Here is a 17,649-nt window from a genome sequence, read left to right on the forward strand (position 1 = left end):
GCACCAGACAGGGTCGTAACCATAGCACCAGACAGGGTTGTAACCATAGCACTAGACAGGGTCGTAACCATAGCACCAGACAGGGTTGTAACCATAGCACTAGACAGGGTTGTAACCATAGCACCAGACAGGGTTGTAGCCATAGCACCAGACAGGGTTGTAACCATAGCACTAGACAGGGTCGTAACCATAGCACTAGACAGGGTCGTAACCATAGCACCAGACAGGGTTGTAACCATAGCACTAGACAGGGTTGTAACCATAGCACTAGACAGGGTCGTAACCATAGCACCAGACAGGGTTGTAACCATAGCACCAGACAGGGTTGTAACCATAGCACTAGACAGGGTCGTAACCATAGCACCAGACAGGGTTGTAACCATAGCACTAGACAGGGTCGTAACCATAGCACCAGACAGGGTTGTAACCATAGCACCAGACAGGGTTGTAGCCATAGCACCAGACAGGGTTGTAACCATAGCACCAGACAGGGTTGTAGCCATAGCACCAGACAGGGCTGTAACCATAGCACCAGACAGGGTTGTAACCATAGCACCAGACAGGGTTGTAACCATAGCACCAGACAGGGTTGTAGCCATAGCACCAGACAGGGCTGTAACCATAGCACTAGACAGGGTTGTAACCATAGCACCAGACAGGGTTGTAGCCATAGCACCAGACAGGGTTGTAGCCATAGCACTAGACAGCGTTGTAGCCATAGTACCAGACAGGGTTGTAGCCATAGCACCAGACAGGGTTGTAGCCATAGCACTAGACAGGGTTGTAGCCATAGCACTAGACAGGGTTGTAGCCATAGCACCAGACAGGGTTGTAGCCATAGCACCAGACAGGGTTGTAGCCATAGCACCAGACAGGGTTGTAGCCATAGCACCAGACAGGGTTGTAACCATGGCACCAGACAGGGTTGTAACCATGGCACCAGACAGGGTCGTAACCATAGCACCAGACAGGGTTGTAGCCATAGCACCAGACAGGGTCGTAACCATAGCACCAGACAGGGTCGTAGCCATAGCACCAGACAGGGTCGTAACCATAGCACCAGACAGGGTTGTAACCATAGCGCCAGACAGGGCTGTAACCATAGCACCAGACAGGGTTCTAACCATAGCACCAGACAGGGTTGTAACCGACAGATGGCAATGTCAATAGGTAGCAAAGTATGTTGTAATTAGCTAGCAATGCTAACATTAGCTAGCTAAAATCTGGAGGTCTCCCCTCAAGCTTAGCTAGCTAACGTTATACTGCATCTAAAGTCAAAAGGTTTTCCTACTAATTATTTGCCTTTAGAAATGTAATTTGTGTTTTCAAGCCTCAGTAATGTACTTCAGATCAACCCGTCATCAGCGTCCAATGAGGATGCATTGAGTAGAATGCTCTGTTGAGCATCAGTCCTAAAAACGAACGTTCAAAATAATATTGTGACGCAACGTGCAACCCATGAATATAGAACCTGAGGAAAGGGTTCTTCATATCACCATACAGGTTCCATTTAGAACCTCATGAGCATGGTTCTTTATAGAACCTTAAAAAAGGGTTCTATAGAGCACCAAAAAGGATCTGCTATGGTTACAAGCCAACAAAACTCCTATCTGATACTAGAACGGAAGTTACAAATGTAACTATGGTCGTATGAATACCATTCAGACCATCAGTACGGTGTAAAGTATGGATTATATCCCATGCGCTCCCCGCAGGTCCAGTAATAACAACAACAAGTCAAGCCGGTGACAAGACAGCGTGGGAGAACTTGCCCCCGCGGTTCATATAAAACTGCACATCAGACCACGCACTGTCTCAGAGAATCTTCTTGCCAAAAGATTCAGAGTGACGGGAAAGCACTGACGGTCTTCCAGGTATTCGTAGAACCATAGTTACATTCTTAACTTCCGTTCTACTTCATACTTTTCATACCGTCAGTACGGTTGAAAGTATGGCTGACTCATACCAACAAGGTCACGAGGAATAGCACTATTAACTTCTGACTAATGCTCCAGTGCCACTGGAAGAACAGCAGAGCCCACGGTGTGGCAGGATGCCACTGGAAGAACAGCAGAGCCCACGGTGTGGCAGGATGCCACTGGAAGAACAGCAGAGCCCACGGTGTGGCAGGATGCCACTGGTAGAACAGCAGAGCCCACGGTGTGGCAGGATGCCACTGGTAGAACAGCAGAGCCCACGGTGTGGCAGGATGCCACTGGAAGAACAGCAGAGCCCACGGTGTGGCAGGATGCCACTGGTAGAACAGCAGAGCCCACGGTGTGGCAGGATGCCACTGGAAGAACAGCAGAGCCCACGGTGTGGCAGGATGCCACTGGAAGAACAGCAGAGCCCACGGTGTGGCAGGATGCCACTGGTAGAACAGCAGAGCCCACGGTGTGGCAGGATGCCACTGGTAGAACAGCAGAGCCCACGGTGTGGCAGGATGCCACTGGAAGTACAGCAGAGCCCACGGTGTGGCAGGATGCCACTGGAAGAACAGCAGAGCCCACGGTGTGGCAGGATGCCACTGGAAGAACAGCAGAGCCCACGGTGTGGCAGGATGCCACTGGAAGTACAGCAGAGCCCACGGTGTGGCAGGATGCCACTGGAAGTACAGCAGAGCCCACGGTGTGGCAGGATGCCACTGGAAGTACAGCAGAGCCCACGGTGTGGCAGGATGCCGCTGGAAGTACAGCAGAGCCCACGGTGTGGCAGGATGCCGCTGGAAGAACAGCAGAGCCCACGGTGTGGCAGGATGCCACTGGAAGTACAGCAGAGCCCACGGTGTGGCAGGATGCCGCTGGAAGAACAGCAGAGCCCACGGTGTGGTAGGATGCCGCTAGAAGAACAGCAGAGCCCACGGTGTGGCAGGATGCCACTGGAAGAACAGCAGAGCCCACGGTGTGGCAGGATGCCACTGGTAGAACAGCAGAGCCCACGGTGTGGTAGGATGCCGCTAGAAGAACAGCAGAGCCCACGGTGTGGCAGGATGCCACTGGTAGAACAGCAGAGCCCACGGTGTGGCAGGATGCCACTGGTAGAACAGCAGAGCCCACGGTGTGGTAGGATGCCACTGGTAGAACAGCAGAGCCCACGGTGTGGCAGGATGCCACTGGTAGAACAGCAGAGCCCACGGTGTGGCAGGATGCCACTGGTAGAACAGCAGAGCCCACGGTGTGGTAGGATGCCACTGGTAGAACAGCAGAGCCCACGGTGTGGCAGGATGCCACTGGAAGAACAGCAGAGCCCACGGTGTGGCAGGATGCCACTGGAAGTACAGCAGAGCCCACGGTGTGGCAGGATGCCACTGGTAGAACAGCAGAGCCCACGGTGTGGCAGGATGCCACTGGAAGAACAGCAGAGCATTATCTGGGTTCTATATTATCTGGGTTCTATGTCATCATTATCAGAGTTCTATGTCATCATTATCTGGGTTCTATGTCATCATTATCTGGGTTCTATGTCATCATTATCTGGGTTCTATGTCATCATTATCAGAGTTCTGTGATTCAGTTTTTTTAACGACATAATGAGTCTTCAGAATCTGAGTCCTGATGTCATATTTCCAGCAGTTAAGCAATGATGTGGTTCTGAAAGTACTGGAATGTAGGCAGTTGGCTGGGTGATTTACAATCATACATCCTATTTGTCAAGTTTAGCCACTTCCATGTTTGTCACATTGTCACTGACAGCATGCAACATGTGGCCTACTTCCCTTCTCTCAGTTTGTCCTGATATTATCTCAATCATATCAAATGGACACCTGCTATCTCCAACCTCCCATGTGGATGCTTGGACCTTAGACACACAGAGAGCCCTTGTATTTCTATAGAGTAGAGTAGTGGATGATTGAACCTTAGACACATAGAGAGTCCTTGTTTTTCTATAGAGTAGAGTAGTGGATGATTGGACCTTAGACACACAGAGAGCCCTTGTATTTCTATAGAGTAGAGTAGTGGATGATTGAACCTTAGACACATAGAGTCCCTTGTTTTTCTATAGAGTAGAGTAGTGGATGATTGGACCTTAGACACACAGAGAGCCCTTGTATTTCTATAGAGTAGAGTAGTGGATGATTTTACCTTAGACACATAGAGAGCCCTTGTTTTTCTATAGAGTAGTGGATGATTTTACCTTAGACACATAGAGAGCCCTTGTTTTTCTATAGAGTAGTGGATGATTTTACCTTAGACACATAGAGAACCCTTGTTTTTCTATAGAGTAGTGGATGATTTTACCTTAGACACATAGAGAGCCCTTGTTTTTCTATAGAGTAGTGGATGATTTTACCTTAGACACATAGAGAGCCCTTGTTTTTCTATAGAGTAGTGGATGATTCTACCTTAGACACATAGAGAACCCTTGTTTTTCTATAGAGCAGTGGATGATTTTACCTTAGACACATAGAGAGCCCTTGTTTTTCTATAGAGTAGTGGATGATTTTACCTTAGACACATAGAGAGCCCTTGTTTTTCTAGCCACTGAGACAAACCTTCCTTCTGTGGCAGCCTATTATTTGTCTGACAGATCCCAAGAATTCATTCTAACGACACAGTAGTATTTTCTCTTCTCTATGCTGTGCTGTTTCTCACCTAGGAACATTTATATGATTTACCTTCATCACCTTCCTGGAACTGTCTGCATAAGGAAGCAGGCTAGAGCAAGCGCTGAAAGTCCTTGATTTGGAACAGTATTGAGCCCAGGTCTGGTGGCTGGATGCCCATCTCGAGTGTGTGGGTCTCAGACAGCATAGTGAGGTGGCAGAGATTCCTTGCCGTCATGGTGGAATGTGATCATTTCCAGCTGCCCATAGCCAAATTCCATGTTTTATAACACCAGGCTGTTTTTACATGGTAATAAAAAATGTATCCAGACACATTCCTGTTGCTGTCGATAACAATAATGTTCAATAAGGAAATTAAAAACATTATTATGTTTGCTATTTCACTTTACTGTTATTTTGGATGGTTTCCATTCTATCCATTGTTGACTTACAAGTAACTGTTGCATTTAGCCGAGTCATTTTCCAGGGACACATACAGCTTAAAAATAAAATAACTAAAATGCCAAATCATATCCTACTGAGAATGCACATTCACCTGTTTCTTTAAGTTGTATATTCCAGAAGATGATCTCTGACATACAGGACATCAACATTATATTCCAGATATGGGCTATACAGAGGTTTCTGTCATAATATATAGTGTACATAGTTCTAGGGGGTTGAACAGGAAGAGGATGTTGACGTGTCATGCTGTTGTTGATGTATGATTGGAGATGGTGTTCAGGTGATGGGATCAAGGGGTCGTTGTAATGTACAGGTCTCAGTTCAGCCTTGTACAGGCTCTCCTGTTCATGTCTGGACTGTCTGCATCATTGTACAGGTCTCAGTTCAGCCTTGTACAGTCTCTCCTGTTCATGTCTGGGCTGTCTGCATCATTGTACAGGTCTCAGTTCAGCCTTGTACAGTCTCTCCTGTTCATGTCTGGACTGTCTGCATCATTGTACAGGTCTCAGTTCAGCCTTGTACAGTCTCTCCTGTTCATGTCTGGACTGTCTGCATCATTGAGACGACACGAGACGATTCCAAAGCTTGGTTGTGTCCCATATTTCTCCCCATTTCCTATTTAAGTGCACTACTTTTGACCAACGCTTGACCAACGCTTGAGCAGCAGTAGGTTATGTCCCCAATGGCACTGTTTTCCCTTTTTAATGTTATGAAGCACCTACAAGGAGTGTACTAAATAGGGAATTGGGTGCCATCGGAGAGGAGGCCATACTATCTCCTCATCCTCATGTAAACATGCTGCTGTATGCTAAATGTTGCTATGTTACTTGTTGTAATTCCTCATGTAAACATGCTGCTGTATTTTAAATGTTACTTGTTGTAATTCCTCATGTCTCTTCTCTTCCACACAGTGACAGACTTTGGGATTGCTAACCTCCCTGGTGCTCTGGACCTCTTGGAGCACAAGGTGACAGAGTCTGAGCGCAAACGGCGGCACGCCAAGAAGGACGACTACAACATCGAGGTGCTGCTGGCTGTGGACGACTCTGTGGTGCGCTTCCATGGCAAGGAGCACGTACAGAACTATGTCCTCACACTCATCAACATAGTAAGTCCATTTTTACTCTTTATGCCACACATATAAATACTTTATGAATGCTATTGGCGGTTCAACGCCAGTGTAGGCCGAAAATATTTTTGGTATGTCAGATTTTTCTGGCAATGCTCACATAGTAACTTATATTTGCAGGAAGGATGTTTGACCTGCTTTTTATATTTGTATCACCAACAATTGTGGGGAAAATCATGATGAAAGTGGCCTTTGTAGGCCCTTTTTAAACCCTATGGCTGCGTTTACACAGGCAGCCCAATTCTGATCTTTTTTTTCTCAATTAATTGGTCTTTTGATCAGTCACATCAGATCTTTTCAACATCAGATCTTTTTCAGAGCTAAACTGATTGGTCAAAAGACCAAATAGTGAAGAACAGATCAGAATTGGGCTGTCTGTGTAAACGCAGCCTTAGGTCTGTGAACCGTACATGACACAGACAACATCTTAGGGTTGTCATACTCCTTATATTGTTCTCTCAAATATGGAGTATGTTTAGATTTTGGAATATAATTTTTCACACTAATTTCATCAGCATTTAAAATACTTGTATTAATATCTCAAAAGTACCCTTTTTTTACATATTGGTTGTAACAATATATTCTTCAAACACATCACATTTCCAGAGTGGGCTCTCTGGTACTTTTAATGATATGACCCATTTTATACATAGAAATTGATATTATAGGTCATTAACCAATCACAGCCCTCCTTTAGGATTGCACATTCAGCAAATCACCAACAGAGGGAGTTCCCTTTTGTATCCATTTTCCCATTCACTGTGTTGGCGGGGCTCATAAATCGTATCTTCAGAGTTAGCAGAGAGCCCACTCAGGAAATTGTATGTACTTGTAGAGTATATTGATCAAAACAATACTGTTGAGATATTCATATTTTAAATGTTGCATAAATGAATGTGAAAATAGTATTTCAGAATCAAGACATACTCTGCATTTTAGAGCACACTATAAAGACTTTGTCTGTGTCATGTATATTTCACAGATCATAGGGTTTTACAGGAGGCATGTATAGGTTTAAAAAGGGTCTACTTTCATTATGATTAATACAATTTAATTACCAATTAGTGAAAAAATTGTTTGTGATACAAATGTAAAAAGCATGTTAAATATCCTTCCTCCCAATGAAGTATCTATGTGATAACTGGCAGAACAATCTGAGATATAAAATATATGGGGCTACGCTGGCATGGAATCGCCCTATGTGAATGTTACACATCACATACCCACCACTCTACTTAAGTGTTACCTTAAAAGGTCCTGTACAGTTAAAAATCATGTTATAATCAAATTGGATTATATTAGGATGAAACGAGATGAAAGATGACCAAAGTATAACAAATGACTGTTGCTTCTAAAGTTTGATCATAAAGTCACACTTGGATTCAGGAGGCGGGATTATTAAGGGTTTTTTGTGACATCACAAAAAGGCTCTCATTTTAATACACCAATGGTAACGTCTTATTCTCTTACCTAATTTAAATAAGGTATGCCTTGTAACCAACATGGCAGAAGGCGTGTTTGCAGAGGGGTATAGTTTACATAGCTAGTTAGCTAGTCAACTGATGCCTAAAGTTGACTGCAGCGTGTCAACAAATATAATTAGAGGTTTCTCCTACTCATCGATTCTAAGGCAAATATACTTATAGGTTTCAGCTTTCATCTGGGTCTGGTGTTCGCTAGAGAAGTTGCTGGCTAGCTAGGTCTTTAGCCAGCATTTAACAAAAGCAAGGGGAAGGGTTGCCAAAAACCCCCAACACAGTTGTCATGTCATAACGTCGAGAGACATTTCAAACAGGAGATTCATACAGACTTCTTGACATCATTGATAGTCATGAGTTATGAACATTGTCTAAGAGGTAATATACACTGAGTATTCCAAACATTAGGAACACCTTCCTAATACTGAGTTGGAAAACCCCACTAGTGTTGCAGTTCAAACCGGTGCTCCTGGCACCTACCACCATACCCCATTCAAAGGCACTTCAATCTTTTGTCTTGCCCATTCACCCTCTGAATGGCACACATACACAATCAATGTCTCAATTGTCTCAAGGCTTCAAAACAATTCTTTAACCTGTCTCCTCCCCTTCATCTACACTGATTTGAAGTAACAGCAATAAGGGATCATCGCTTTCACCTGGTCATGGAAGTAGCATTTGGTCTATATTGATGCTTTATTCAATAACCAAACAGGATTGATACATAATTTGTGAAACCGTGAGAGAGTATGTATGACAGGATTGGATGTTGCATGCAATTTCATTGTTGTTTGAGTTGATTTGTGTATCAGAAAATTTGCTTGAGATAATCTGACTGCAACACTGCTCACTGTGTCCACGGGGCTTGGCATAGACGTTTTCAAAGAACCGTCATTCAAGGTGAACTCCCCGCGCACTCAGCCTACTAGGTCCCCGCCCACTCAGCCTACTAGGTCCCCGCCCACTCAGCCTACTAGGTCCCAGCCCACTCAGCCTACTAGGTCCCTGCCCACTCAGCCTACTAGGTCCCAGCCCACTCAGCCTACTAGGTCCCTGCCCACTCAGCCTACTAGGTCCCTGCCCACTCAGCCTGCTAGGTCCCATACAACACAGCCTGCTAGGTCCCCGCCCACTCAGCCTACTAGGTCCCCGCCCACTCAGCCTACTAGGTCCCAGCCCACTCAGCCTACTAGGTCCCTGCCCACTCAGCCTGCTAGGTCCCATACAACACAGCCTGCTAGGTCCCCGCCCACTCAGCCTACTAGGTCCCCGCCCACTCAGCCTACTAGGTCCCCGCCCACTCAGCCTACTAGGTCCCAGCCCACTCAGCCTACTAGGTCCCTGCCCACTCAGCCTACTAGGTCCCTGCCCACTCAGCCTGCTAGGTCCCATACAACACAGCCTGCTAGGTCCCAGCCCACTCAGCCTACTAGGTCCCAGCCCACTCAGCCTACTAGGTCCCTGCCCACTCAGCCTACTAGGTCCCTGCCCACTCAGCCTGCTAGGTCCCATACAACACAGCCTGCTAGGTCCCCGCCCACTCAGCCTACTAGGTCCCCGCCCACTCAGCCTACTAGGTCCCTGCCCACTCAGCCTACTAGGTCCCTGCCCACTCAGCCTGCTAGGTCCCATACAACACAGCCTGCTAGGTCCCCGCCCACTCAGCCTACTAGGTCCCCGCCCACTCAGCCAATTAGCTCCCTACCTCCTCAATCTGTCCTCCTCAATCTGTCCTTTCAGACTTCCTAACTTCAAATTTTGAAATGTTTTATTGGTGAAAAATATTGTGGGTGATGTTTTTGTCACTCAAAAGGCAATTTTACATGGGAATCAGAATGAGTGTTCGGGACCTTTAAATCTTTCCTGGCTGTTTGTCCCCTATGCACTGTTTTGCTGTGTGTGAGTGCTTTAACTTCCCTGTGAACAGCTTACTGTACTATTCACCATTCAGACCAGGGTTTGGGGGGTCAATTCCATTTAAATTCACTTATGTAAACTGAAATTCCAAAAAGCTATTGGAATGTAATTGACCAAACCAGTTGACCTTTGCCTGCAGTACAAGATGACTGTTTGTGGAAATTGGAAAACTGTGCTCTCTCGTGGGAATGACTTGCCATGATAGACTAGTAACAGCTTTGTTGCTGGCACGCTGGCCAGACTGATTCTCCCCCCCCCCCCCCCCCCCAATGTGTATAGATTCCCCCTCAGGGCCTGGTTGTTACTGTACTTGTCCCCTCCTCTCACATAGTGGACGTTGACACATTATGTATCCCTCGCCTCTCTCTCTCTGAATGTTGATGGATTACTAATGAAAGAGAAAAACCTGTCAGTTTGTTCATTGCAGTCTCAGGCAGCTCCTACCACCTTAATCTGATTCCACAACCCTAATCCACCAAGTCAGATTTTCACAAGGTGCTGGTGTCACTCTGTAACAGTTACCATTTGGGTCCAGCAGGGTGGTCTGATTAGCTGCACTAGACCTGTCACTGTTGTATCTTAAACGGCACCCTATTCCCTAGGGCTGCTTGTTAAAAGTTGTGCACTATATAGGGAATTGGTTTCCATTTGGGAGGCAGCCACTGTGAGTTGACTGGGAGTGGAGAGGGGGGAGGGGTTGTGGCGGGATGGGGCTGGCTGGTGCTGGACTGCTGCTTTGCATGGCAGCCAATCAGAACACACATCCACCCGACTAGAGGATCTGCTGCTGCTCAGCCCTGCTGGTCTGCTCTGCCAAGGCCAGTCTGACACTAACACAGCATATTAAACAACTTCTGGCTACAGTTAATGTCTGTTGAGGAGGCCTGCTGCTCTGTGGTCCATCTGTTGATGATTCCATAGTCTACTGTCTGTTGAGGAGGCCTGCTGCTCTGTGGTCCATCTGTTGATGATTCCATAGTCTACTGTCTGTTGAGGAGGCCTGCTGCTCTGTGGTCCATCTGGTGATGATTCCATAGCCTACTGTCTGTTGAGGAGGCCTGCTGCTCTGTGGTCCGTCTGTTGATGATTCCATAGTCTACTGTCTGTTGAGGAGGCCTGCTGCTCTATGGTTCACCATCTGTTGATGATTCCATAGCCTACTGTCCGTTGAGGAGGCCTGCTGCTCTGTGGTCCACCATCTGTTGATGATTCCATATCCTAATGTCTGTTGAGGAGGCCTGCTGCTCTATGGTTCGTCTGCCAAAACCTAGGAAGAAACCTAGAGAGGAACCAGGCTATGAGAGGTGGCCAGTCCTCTTCTGACTGTGCCGGGTGGAGATTATAACAGAACATGGCCAAGATGTTCAAATGTTCATAAATGACCAGCATGGTCAAATAATAATAATCACAGTAGTTGTCGAGGGTGCAACAGGTCAGCACCTCAGGAGTAAATGTCAGTTGGCTTTTCATAGCCGATCATTGAGAGTATCTCTACTGCTCCTGCTGTCTCTAGAGAGTTGAAAACAGCAGGTCTGGGACAAGGTAGCACGTCCGGTGAATCAAATCAAATCAAATGTATTTATATAGCCCTTCTTACATCAGCTGATATCACAAAGTGCTGTACAGAAACCCAGCCTAAAACCCCAAACTGCAAGCAATGCAGGTGTAGAAGCACGGTGGCTAGGAAAAACTCCCTACAAAGGCCAAAACCTAGGAAGAAACCTAGAGAGGAACCAGGCTATGAGGGGAGGCCAGTCCTCTTCTGGCTGTGCCGGGTGGAGATTATAACAGCACATGGCCTAGATGTTCAAATGTTCATAAATGACCAGCATTGTCAAATAATAATAATCATAGTAGTTGTCGAGCGTGCAACAAGTCAGTAACACAAGAGTAAGTGTCAGTTGGCTTTTTCATAGCCGATCTTTGAGAGTATCTCTACTGCTCCTGCTGTCTCTAGAGAGTTGAAAACAGCAGGTCTGGGACAGGTAGCACGTCCGGTGAATAGGTCAGGCTCTAGCAGGTCTGGGACAGGTAGGAGAGAGAGAGAGAGAGAGAGAGAGAGATGAGAGAGAGAGAGGGAGAGAGGAGAGAGAGGAGAGAGAGAGAGGAGAGAGAGAGAGAGAGAGAGAGAGAGAGAGAGAGAGAGAGAGAGAGAGAGAGAGAGAGAGAGAGAGAGAGAGAGAGAGAGAGAGAGAGAGAGAGAGAGAGAGAGAGAGAGAGAGAGAGAGAGAGAGAGAGAGAGAGAGAGGAGAGATGAGAGAAGAGAGAGAGAGAGAGAGGAGAGGAGAGAGATGAGAGAGAGAGAGAGAGAGAGAGAGAGAGAGAGAGAGAATACTTAAATTCACGCAGGACACTGAGATAAGACAGGAGAAATACTCCAGATATAACACACTGACCCTAGCCCCCAGACACATAAACTACTGCAGCATAAATACTGGAGGCTGAGACAGGAGGGGTCAGGAGACACTGTGGCCCCATCCGATGATACCCCCGGACAGGGCCAAACAGGCAGGATATAACCCCACCCACTTTGCCAAAGCACAGCCCCCACACCACTAGAGGGATATCTTCTACCACCAACTTACCATCCTGAGACAAGGCCGAGTATAGCCCACAAAGATCTCCGCCACGGCACAACCCAAGGGGGGGCGCCAACCCAGACAGGAAGACCACATCAGTGACTCAACCCACTCAAGTGACGCACCCCTCCCAGGGACGGCATGGAAGAACACCAGTAAGCCAGTGACTCAGCCCCTGTAATAGGGTTAGAGGCAGAGAATCCCAGTGGAGAGAGGGGAACCGGCCAGGCAGAGACAGCAAGGGCGGTTCGTTGCTCCAGTATCTTTCCGTTCACCTTCACACTCCTGGGCCAGACCACACTCAATCATCTCATGTCTCTCACATGGGTAGGCAGACCATTCCATAAAAATTGAGCTCTATAGGAGAAAGCCCTGCCTCCAGCTGTTTGCTTAGAAATTCTAGGGAAAATTAGGAGGCCTGCTTCTTGTGACCGTAGCGTACATGTAGGTATGTACGGCAGGACCAAATGGGGAAGATAGGTAGGAGCAAGCCCATGTAATGCTTTGTAAGTTAGCAGTAAAACATTTAAATCAGCGCTTGCTTTAACAGGAAGCCAGTGTAGAGAGGCTAGCACTGGAGTAATATGATCAAATGTTTTGGTTCTAGTCAAGATTCTAGCAGCCGTATTTAGCACTAACTGAAGTTTATTTAGTGCTTTATCCGGGTAGCCGGAAAGTAGAGCATTGCAGTAGTCTAACCTCGAAGTGACAAAAGAGAGATCAGGGTCGTCCTTCACAGTTTTATTTGAGACGACTGTACAACCATCAAGATTAATTGTCAGATTCAACAGAAGATCTCTTTGTTTCTTGGGACCTAGAACAAGCATCTCTGTTTTGTCCGAGTTTAAAAGTAGAACATTTGCAGCCATCCACTTCCTTATGTCTGAGGGCAATTTTGGGGCTTCACCATGTTTCATCGAAATGTACAGCTGTGTGTCATCCGCATAGCAGTGAATGTTAACATTATGTTTTTGAATGACATACCCAAGAGGTAAAATATATAGTGAAAACAATAGTGGTCCTAAAACTGAACCTTGAGGAACACCAACATTTACAGTTGATTTGTCAGAGGACAAACCATCCACAGAGACAAACTGATATCTTTCTGACAGATAAGATCTAAACCAGTTTGGTACGCATCCGATCGATAGATAGCCGTTTATTATGTTCAACATAGGAGGGCCAAGCACAGGAAGCAGCTCTTTCAGTAGTTTAGTTGGAATAGGGTCCAGTATGCAGCTTGAAGGTTTAGAGGTCATGATTATTTTCATCATTGTGTCAAGAGATATAGTACTAATACACTTGAGTGTCTCCCTTGAGCCTAGGTCCTGGCAGAGTTGTGCAGACTCAGGACAGCTGAGCTTTGGAGGAATACGCAGACTTAAAGAGGAGTCCGTAATTTCTTTCTAATGATCATGATATTTTCCTCAAAGAAGTTCATGAATTTATCACTGCTGAAGTGAAAGCGATCCTCTCTTGGGGAATGGTGCTTTTTAGTTAGCTTTGCGACAGTATCAAAAATGACAAATGTTTGGTCTGGGGAGTTTCCTGGCCATGGACCCAAAATATCTATGTTTTGTTCCCCGAGCCACTTAGTTATCACTTTTGCCTTATGGCAAGGTGCTCCATCATGCTGGAAAAGGCATTTTTCGTCATCAAACTGTCCCTGGATGGTTGGGAGAAGTTGCACTCGGAGGATGTGTTGGTACTATTCTTTAGTCATGGCTGTGTTCTTAGGCAAAATTGTGAGCCCACTCCCTTGGCTGAGAATCAACCCCACACATGAATGGTCTCAGGATGCATCACTGTTGGCATGACACAGGAGTGATGGTAGCGCTCACCTTGTCTTCTCCGGACAAGCTTTTTTCCGGATGCCCCAAACAATCGGAAAGGGGATTCATCAGAGACAATGACTTTACCCCAGTCCTCAGCAGTCCAATCCTTGTACTTTTTGCAGAATATCAGTCTGTCCCTGATGTTGTTCCTGGAGAGAAGTGGCTTCTTTGCTGCCCTTCTTGCCTCCAAAAGTCTACGCCTCACTGTGCGTGCAGATGCACTCACACCTGCCTGCTGCCATTCCTGAGCAAGCTCTGTACTGGTGGTGCCCCGATCCCACAGCTGAATCAACTTTAGGAGACAGTCCTGGCGCTTGCTGGACTTTCTTGGGTGCCTTGAAGCCTTCTTCACAACAATTGAACCGCTCTCCTTGAAGTTCTTGATCATCCGATAAATATCCTTGCCTGTGAAGCCCTTTTTGTGCAAAGCAATGATGACGGCACGTGTTCCCTTGCAGGTAACCATGATTGACAGAGGAAGAACAATGATTCCAAGCACCACCCTCCTTTTGAAGCTTTGTCTGTTATTCGAACTCAATCAGCATGACAGGGTGATCTCCAGCCTTGTCCTCATCAACACTCACACCTGTGTTAACAAGAGAATCACTGACATGATGTCAGCTGGTCCTTTTGTGGCAGGGCTGAAATGCAGTTGAAATGTTTTTGGGGGGATTCAGTTCCTTTGCACTGCACAGAGGGACTTTAATATTTGTGTCATTCTCAAAACCTTTGGCCACGACTGTACTATTCTATACCTGCTGTATCCTGTGCATGTGACAAATAAACGTTTAAACTTGAAACTTTACATTCTAATAATGTTTACATTCTAATAACATTCACTCAGAGAGAGCAAGAGCAAGTGAGGAGGGAGAAATGGTTTGTTGCTCCCAGTCTCTTTAGACTGAGAGGTCTAAGTTTCTACAAACAAGGTAAACACTGTAGCTCTTCTGGTTAAGCCAGTGGCTTGCTGTGTCTGAAATAGCTCTACCCACCCAAATCCCACCAATCCTTCCCAGCCACCAGTACAGAATGTGGAGCTAGTACAGTACCACTTGGAGAAAATCTCCCAGGCCAAGGAACTGATTAAAGCACATCCTGCGTGGACCAAGCCATGCTAGGAGCCTGCAGAGCCTGCGAGGTGCCTGCATGAAACAAGCCATGCTAGGAGCCTGCAGAGCCTGTGAGGTACCTGTCTAGACCAAGCCATGCTAGGAGCCTGCAGAGCCTGTGAGGTACCTGTCTAGACCAAGCCATGCTAGGAGCTTGCAGAGCCTGTGAGGTGCCTGTCTAGACTAAGCCATGCTAGGAGCTTGCAGAGCCTGTGAGGTGTCTGCTTGGAACAAGCCATGCTAGGAGCCTGCAGAGCCTGCGAGGTGCCTGCCTGGACCAAGCCATGCTAGGAGCCTGCAGAGCCTGGGAGGTGCCTGCCTGGACAAAGCCATGCTAGGAGCCTATGAGGTGCCTGCCTGAGCACAATGGCTGTGTTGTTAGAGAAAACTCACGAGGGGTTTTGCCCATGTTGATGTTATGTTGTACACAAGGCAGGCAGGTAGGATGAGATATACAGCACCAGTCAAACATTTGCACACACCTACTCATTCAAGGGTTTTTCTTTATTTTTTACTATTTTCTACATTTTAGAATAATAGTGAAGACATCAAAACTATGAAATAACACATGGAATCATGTAGTAACCAAATAAGTGTTAAACAAATCAAAGTAGCCACCCGTTGCCTTGATGACAGCTTTGCATACTCTTGGCATTCTCTCAACCAGCTTCACCTGGAATGCTTTTCCAACAGTCTTGAAGGAGTTCACACATAATCCTGAGCGCTTGCTGGCTGATTTTCCTTCACTCTGCGGCCCAACTCATCCCAAACGTCTCAATTGGGTTGAGGTTGGGTGTTTGTGGAGGCCAGGTCATCTGATGCAGCACTCCATCACTCTCCTTCTTGATCAAATAGCCCTTACACAGCCTGGAGGTGTTGGGTCATTGAAAAACAAATGATAGTTCCACTAAGTGCAAACCAGATGGGATGGCGTATCGCTGCAGAATGCTGTGTGCCTTGAATTCTAAATAAATCACTGACAGTGTCACCTGCAAAGCACCCTGACACAATCACACCTCCTCCTCCATGCTTCACGGTGGGAACAACACATGCCGAGATCATCTGTTCACCTTATCTGCGTCTCACAAAGACACTTCGGTTGGAACCAAAAATCTCAATTTGGACTTATCATGTATTTTCATGTCTTTAACACTTTTTTGGTTACTACATGATTCCATATGTGTTATTTCATAGTTTTGATGTATTCACTATTATTCTACAATGTCAAAAATAGTAAAAATAAAGAAAAAGCTTTTGAATGAGTAGGTGTTCTAAATCTTTTGACTGGCACTGTATATCCCTCCAGCTAGCTTACAGTTTAGAGTATGCTCCACTATGGCAGGAAATGGCTGTGGCTATTTCTGATGTTTGTCGTCATTGTTCAACAGCTGCTCAGTTTAACGTCCAACATCAACCCGACATTTATACAGGTCAGCATTCAACTCAGTATGGAGATCTGAATACATTACATCACACAAAGTCAAGGGGAATCTGGCGTCATCTGCCTTTACTTTACTTATACACGGTTTCATTAAATAGCTGAATTACTGTTCTGGAAGTGAATGAATAAGGCTATTTGGTTGATGTGTAGCCTAGTCTACGTTCCTTTGCTGTGTAAATGTTGGATTGTTGCCAAGTTCCAGTCTTGCGTCAGTTACACAGTCGTTTATATGTTTGTACTGTGGTTTTTTAAACATTGTGTGCTGTCCTGCCTATTGACATTTAGCTTATCATTTATCTAGTGTGTTAGACATCTCTTCCCTCTTAATTCAGCTATATGTGCACAGATAGAAGGCTGATAGATGGGTGATGTGTCCTTGGGGAGAGGGTAAACATCACGTCTTGTTTTGGAGAACTTGGCGTAGACTCCCCCCAGCTGGGTTTATTTACATTCATGACATAGTTACAGAGAGACCAGCAAAGCAAAAATGCTTCCTTATTTTGGTTCTGTAATTTGTAAGGAGCACCACCGTACTTAGAGTGACCTGAGAGGCGGCATGTGCAACACCTGCCTTTATCACTGTGACTGCTGTGTTTATGACTTACTGGGATAATGACATCATAGACAGGCAGGCCATCCCAGGGCCTTCCTCGGCTGTGTTTAAAGCATCACTCGAAAACAAAGTGCATTTACCATATTCTGGTAAACAGGAGAGAGACTGTCACTAACACAGATAAATCAATATGGCCGACCTTCGCTCTGCTGGGAGGAGACCATTTGACCTAACTCACCATGGTCTAGTGTTGTTAGACATATCCGGTCTAGTGTTGTTGAGACATCTGGTCTAGTGTTGTTGAGACATATCTGGTCTAGTGTTGTTGAAACATATCCGGTCTAGTGTTGTTGAGACATATCCGGTCTAGTGTTGTTGAAACATATCCGGTCTAGTGTTGTTGAGACATATCCGGTCTAGTGTTGTTGAGACATATCTGGTCTAGTGTTGTTGAAACATATCCGGTCTAGTGTTGTTGAAACATATCCGGTCTAGTGTTGTTGAGACATATCCGGTCTAGTGTTGTTGAGACATATCCGGTCTAGTGTTGTTGAGACATATCCGGTCTAGTGTTGTTGAGACATATCCGGTCTAGTGTTG

The 17,649-nt window shown here is 46.1% G+C and overlaps 1 protein-coding gene across 1 annotated transcript in view; it reads left to right on the forward strand.

The window, feature by feature from the left end:
* Window positions 1-17,649, forward strand: part of LOC106593178 (A disintegrin and metalloproteinase with thrombospondin motifs 14) — a 135,607-nt gene that overhangs the window by 43,746 nt on the left and 74,212 nt on the right. Inside the window, exon 4 of the mRNA XM_082964979.1 lies at window positions 5,920-6,116. Coding sequence (XP_082821105.1) covers window positions 5,920-6,116 — 197 coding nt within the window. The remainder of the gene's footprint in view (window positions 1-5,919; window positions 6,117-17,649) is intronic.

The sequence above is a fragment of the Salmo salar genome, chromosome 18 (genome assembly GCF_965601325.2).
Source record: "Salmo salar chromosome 18, fSalSal1, whole genome shotgun sequence".
NCBI lineage: Eukaryota > Metazoa > Chordata > Actinopteri > Salmoniformes > Salmonidae > Salmo > Salmo salar.